This window comes from Olea europaea, unplaced genomic scaffold (genome assembly GCF_002742605.1).
Source record: "Olea europaea var. sylvestris unplaced genomic scaffold, O_europaea_v1 scaffold716, whole genome shotgun sequence".
Classification (NCBI taxonomy): Eukaryota; Viridiplantae; Streptophyta; class Magnoliopsida; order Lamiales; family Oleaceae; genus Olea; species Olea europaea.
This window is the reverse complement of record NW_019265559.1, coordinates 292,101-297,333: the sequence shown is the minus strand read 5'-3', so window position 1 is coordinate 297,333 and position 5,233 is coordinate 292,101. Positions and strand designations below refer to the sequence as shown.

The following is a 5,233-nucleotide window of genomic DNA, read 5'->3' as shown; positions in this document are numbered from 1 at the left end:
TGGTTATTTTATTACACGGTAAATGAGTGTGCTTTTCAAAAGTAAAAGGTAAAGTAACATGAAACGGTCTAAAGAAGAAGCTCTATGGACCCCTTTGTTTACTGAATTTTAGAGAGAAAACGCCATCTCAATTCTTTCTGCTCCACGGCTCTCTCTAATTAATATATGGATCCATCCAACAACAATTTTTCACATTTTCTTGTAAATATTTCATCAAGAAAAATATTTATGATTCGATGAAAAAAATATGAAAGTTGAAAAATATTCATTTAAAATCTGTTTTTATCAAATTCAACTTCGGAATTTTTGTATGTATGTACATAGACAAATTAACATCATATTGATCTGATCGAGTTGAAATTAAGGTCAAATTGAGTATTCATCGAGTGAGTGTCTCATTGTCTAGGAAACCATTTTTAACTTAGTACGAAGAAATTAGAAGAACTTTGTCGCTCTTAAATTCATGGATTAAATGATGATTGAATGTTGTTAAAAAAAGGGGAAAAAGAAAAGAAAAAAGAACCACCCTCTTGACGCTAACTGGTTTTTCAAATGAAATGATTAAAGTTGAATCCTACAAGCGAGTGTCTGATTGTCTAGAAAGTCATTTTTAACTTGAGCATGAAGGAATTAGAAGAAATTTGTTGCTCTTAAATTCATGGATTAAATGATGATCGAATGCTGTTTAAAAAAAAAAAGAAATTTGCAGGAACTACCCTCTTGACGCAAACTGATTTTTCGAATGAATTATGATTCCAAAGCCGACAAGAATTATGAACTGTTGATAATTTTTATTCCTTAAAAATGTAAATTTCCAGATGTAGAAAATCTGTGCCAACTGTTTCACTATTATATATACCTGTACAAATTAATCATCCAGCTGATCCTCCAACCAATTGCTGACACTAATATCTGCCCAACCCCACGAGCAAAACAAAACAAAACAAAACACGCAGAATTTCTCTCCACAAAATCTTCCACCGCTCTGCTTATTTATTAATTTTCTTCTACAATTCTTGTAGTATCTGTTAAAGCAAACAAGATAGCTAAGTTTTCTGAAGTGATGGCGGAGGAGGAAGTCAAGAAAGTGGAGGCTGAGCCATGTTCTGAGGCTCCAACACCGCCTCCTCCGGCTACAGAGGAAACCGTTGAAGCTGCTCCGGAGGAGAAAGCTGTAATTCCACCACCACTTCCTCTGCCAGAAGACAAACCAGCTGCTGATGACCGTGAAGCTCTTGCTATTGTTGAAAGTAATTTACTTCCCTACCCACCTCTCTTTCTATGTATTTTTTGATTTTATTTTCAGATTTTTTGTGTTTATCTATTTAAAGAAGGAATTTTACCTATATGATATGTCTCAACTTGGAAATTTTCCATGGAAATTCATCTTCTTTATATTTGTTTAGGTTTGTCAAGATATATGATTTAAGTCATTCCTTACGAACATATTAAGTTAGTTATTGACAATTCTTTTATCAATTGTTTGTGACTTTTCCTTCTTCCTTCTGTATAAAGAACCAGAAACTGTTGAGGAGAAAAGGCCTGAGGGCTCTATTGACAGAGGTAATTAAGCTTACAACTTCTTGAGTTTTTTTCCTTTATCTTATAGCAAGTTTGACCTACTTAAAAGTATATTTTTATGTGCTTATTTGGGTCGTACGAGTCAAGAAAACTTGGCTTTTTAAGAACGGGCAAACATGTTACGAGAAGTGTGACGAGTAAATGTATCAGGAAAATAATTAGTTCTTTCTTTCAATATGTCTTCAGATGCTGTGCTTGCTCGAGTTTCTACGGAGAAGAGATTGTCTTTGATTAAAGCATGGGAAGAAAGTGAGAAATCAAAAGCTGAAAACAAGTAAGTGTTTTCTTGAGCATGCTTTGCTCTTGCCATTGATTTTCTGAATTTTAAGTTTGCTTTTCAATGATAATTTATCCAACCAAAAGGAGTTCTGAAAATGAATCATTTTGACTAGTCTAAAACATGTATGATTATGAATCTAATGTAAGTCTGGCTTTTTATCGCTTTCTTTGGGATTGTCAAAAACGTTTATTTTGGTACTCGATCTTATTCACAATATTTACAAGGCCAATATGCTGCGATAACTCCATGATATTCACAATCTCGGTCACATTAGGATGCTCGGTGTGTGTGTATGTTATCTTAGTCGAACAATGACAAATATCCACAACTCGAGAGCCCACCTTCTAAGGAATGTGTCTAGTAAAGAGATTTTTCGTTTTCTATGCTTTTATTAGAGGTTATCCTTATTCCAGTTAAAATGAGTTCACAGGTCTCGTAGAAGTTATTTGAATTTCATGTATTCGACCCAAAGATTAACGGGATAATATTGATGAGTCGATACTAAATCAAGAAATATGATATTATTGGCAGATCTCAGAAGAAGATATCTGCCATTGCAGCATGGGAAAACAGCAAGAAAGCAAGTCTAGAGGCTGAGCTCAAGAAGATTGAGGTAAACAAATCTTAACTCTTTGCGTAGTTTTACTCTGTTCTGAAATTTTAATGATCAAAATTTGAAGGTTTATCCTTATTTTCGGTCAATCTTAATGCCTAAATCCTGTAGGAACAACTGGAGAAAAAGAAAGCAGAATATGTAGAGAAAATGAAGAACAAGGTTGCTCTCATTCACAAGGAAGCAGAAGAGAAGAAGGCAATGATCGAAGCCAAACGGGGAGAAGACCTTCTCAAGGCAGAGGAAATGGCTGCAAAATACTGTGCCACAGGAACTTCCCCAAAGAAATTGCTAGGATGTTTTTGAAGCTGAAATTATCTGGTTTGATTTGAAACTGAAGTTGCATTTGTAAATTTATAGGTTTGAAAACATATGTTTTCATTTGGCGAAGAATTGATTGGTTGTTATTATTATGTGTGCATAACCGTTGGTATCTGTTAGTAGGAAAAAAGAAAACCTGAAGTTTGTAAGGAATTTGTTTTGCAGTATTTGGAATGCTAAGATGCAAATATAAGATGAAAACTCTCGACATGTTTGATAATAATACTCGATAGAATTTTGTCCATTGTTGTATACCAAACATGACCTCATTACGTTTTTAAGACAATTTTAATTTTTTTTTAAATTTTAAATTTTTATTTTTATTTTTATTTTATTTATTTATTTATTGTTTTTTTTTTTGGGGGATAGAATGAGCTATTGATTGTCTTAAAAACCACCGAATCATTTCAAGGGAATATAAGAAAAAGTTGTATAGTTATCTTCTACTATAATTAAGTATCATCCAAAACAAATCTTTCAAAGCTGTATTTCAGTTGCTCTGCCACAACTAAAAGTTCAAGAAAGCTCTTAGATAAAACCAGGAGATTTAACTCGATCAAATACGATGATCTAAGAGAAGGTAATAGACTTCGAATGGACGATCCTCTTTGGCGTAGAACACTCTCAGTCAGTCTTCAAAGAAATCCAAATCATTCCCAGTAGTCGAGAAATCCAGTAATATATTCAGCATTTCATCAGAGGAATCATCGAAATCATAGGACTTCCTTATAACTGCTCGTATTCCCACGTGTTGTGGGCCTGTCATTATAGCAGATCCGATGTTTTTACAAGGTTCAGCATTCATCTTAACTCCCAAACCCGAATCAACTTTTGTCAATGATGATGTCTGATATGCAAGGCTGCGAGTAGTTGTTCTAATGTATTGACCAATGCAATGCTTGCATTAATGTTTTGAAAGGTTTTCCCAGCTTCAGAAATCCATACACGGAGGAAAGCGTCTCCCTCAAAATTAGCCCCAGATGACGGATTTTTAGACAGACGAGCCTCAACCTCTAGTCCAACAAGTTCCCACTCAGCCATGTGGATTCTGATTGAGTGACCACACATTTGGAAGAGGATGAAGGCTGGTCGGAGCCTACAATGTCAAACCATTTCCCTAAATGTGAGTTCCAGTAATTCTTGATGCCATTGTCTATTCTTCTGAGTAATTTGGATGCTATGATAGCCCATCTGACAAAAAAATAAGGCGTCAAAAAAATGTAAAAATTAAGAAAATCAATGCAGATGAAGTTAAATATGAATTGGTTAAGTCCCTTTTAAGTACATATTGAATTATGGAACTCACTGGTTCAACTCTTTTTCCAAATGAAGAATTGAGTTTTCTCGGCAATCTATGTGGATTGAGCTAGCAGTGCGACATATTACTACTAGTCTCTAAACAAATGAAAATGTGCTGGAAAGTTTAAATGCAAGAGATATGAATTAGTATACACGTTTACGGAAAGTCACATAAAATTAACAAGGTAAAATTTATATGTGCTTCAAGTTGTGGCATCAGAGTTCCGTGCGACAAGGAAATAACGGAATCTGTTATATCCCTTTCCCAACAGGGGCCCAAAACACTCCACGTGGCAGGCGAAACCGTAGGCACTCCGCACCCTTTATCGGCTGAACCAATGGGGTAACGAACCGAATGGATGAACCCCTTAATCGGACCCATCCCTATTAGAACCAACACATCCAAACCTGTGGAGGTGAGCCGTCCCACAGGGACCCAAGCAAAAGAAACGAGATTAGTAAGGAGGTTGATTGACAAAAGATCTCCTAAATCAACTATAGTGACATAACTGATTTGACTATTCCCTGACACCGCCGCCACTGCCAACCTATTTGGTTGAATCTATAGCCGGAAGCTATGAATTCTAAAAGACAAGTTCATGTTACCATTCAAGTCTTATGAGTGATTGATTCCCATGATGAGAGGTTGTGTCCACATGGATGAGGTCACGTGTCTTCTCATTTGACAGTCCTCACTCAGTATCCCATACTATAAAAGCTCACACTTAGTGTCATTGAGAGGCAATGCAAATTTAGACTTAGATACTATAATTTTGCTCTCTACATTTTTTACTCCCGACTCCGACCCCCTTTATTTTATATTGGAGGCTCACGTTAAAAGTTCTCCCACACTCACATATATCTTCCCCAACTAACTTGACTATTGGAGTACACGCGGTCGGCTCCACCCCATCGGAGAAAGCCATGAGTGTCTAACGGTTTGTCCTAGTGTGCAGAAAAACGGCTTGTTCAAACGTGAGAGATCTTGAGATATGTTGGCCACCTGGAGCTACACTTTTTTAGGTCAACAGAATCCAAGGCACTTGTTGACAGAAGATTATCAAAAATAGATGATAGACGAAAATTAATTACTTGATACTGATCATTGCATGGAGATGAACAATAATATTCTCTTTTTT

General features: G+C 35.9%; 2 protein-coding genes across 3 annotated transcripts; one reads left to right on the top strand and one right to left on the bottom strand.

The window, feature by feature from the left end:
* The first annotated feature begins 901 nt into the window (after nucleotides 1-901).
* Nucleotides 902-3,018, top strand: LOC111390783 (remorin-like). Of its 2 annotated transcripts, none has more exons than XM_023015891.1 (5): nucleotides 902-1,250; nucleotides 1,522-1,563; nucleotides 1,768-1,855; nucleotides 2,393-2,474; nucleotides 2,586-3,018. In XM_023015891.1, the coding sequence occupies exons 1-5, from the start codon at nucleotides 1,064-1,066 to the stop codon at nucleotides 2,778-2,780; spliced, it is 594 nt and encodes a 197-aa protein (XP_022871659.1). In that variant the 5' UTR covers nucleotides 902-1,063; the 3' UTR covers nucleotides 2,781-3,018. The 2 variants fall into 2 exon arrangements, with proteins under 2 accessions (XP_022871659.1, XP_022871658.1); XM_023015890.1 differs by having other exon boundaries at nucleotides 904-1,250; nucleotides 1,516-1,563.
* Nucleotides 3,019-3,423: 405 nt separating this feature from the next.
* On the bottom strand, nucleotides 3,424-3,836 carry LOC111390791 (transcription factor MYB41-like). The gene is made up of 2 exons (XM_023015900.1): nucleotides 3,684-3,836; nucleotides 3,424-3,642 (listed from the first exon to the last, which is right to left on the bottom strand). Exons 1-2 carry the CDS (start codon nucleotides 3,834-3,836, stop codon nucleotides 3,424-3,426), a joined length of 372 nt encoding a protein of 123 aa, XP_022871668.1.
* Between the last annotated feature and the right edge of the window lie 1,397 nt (nucleotides 3,837-5,233).

What these genes read in the sequence shown, in the direction of transcription:
- LOC111390783 (XM_023015890.1), top strand. Translation starts at nt 1,064, where the DNA reads ATGGCGGAGGAGGAAGTCAAGAAAGTGGAGGCTGAGCCATGTTCTGAG. An exon ending in AGCTCTTGCTATTGTTGAAA is followed by an intron (nt 1,251 to 1,515) that starts GTAATTTACTTC and finishes TTCTGTATAAAG; the next exon opens with AACCAGAAACTGTTGAGGAG. An exon ending in TGAGGGCTCTATTGACAGAG is followed by an intron (nt 1,564 to 1,767) that starts GTAATTAAGCTT and finishes ATATGTCTTCAG; the next exon opens with ATGCTGTGCTTGCTCGAGTT.
- LOC111390791 (XM_023015900.1), bottom strand. Translation starts at nt 3,836, where the DNA reads ATGGCTGAGTGGGAACTTGTTGGACTAGAGGTTGAGGCTCGTCTGTCT. An exon ending in TTAATGCAAGCATTGCATTG is followed by an intron (nt 3,643 to 3,683) that starts GTCAATACATTA and finishes CTTGCATATCAG; the next exon opens with ACATCATCATTGACAAAAGT.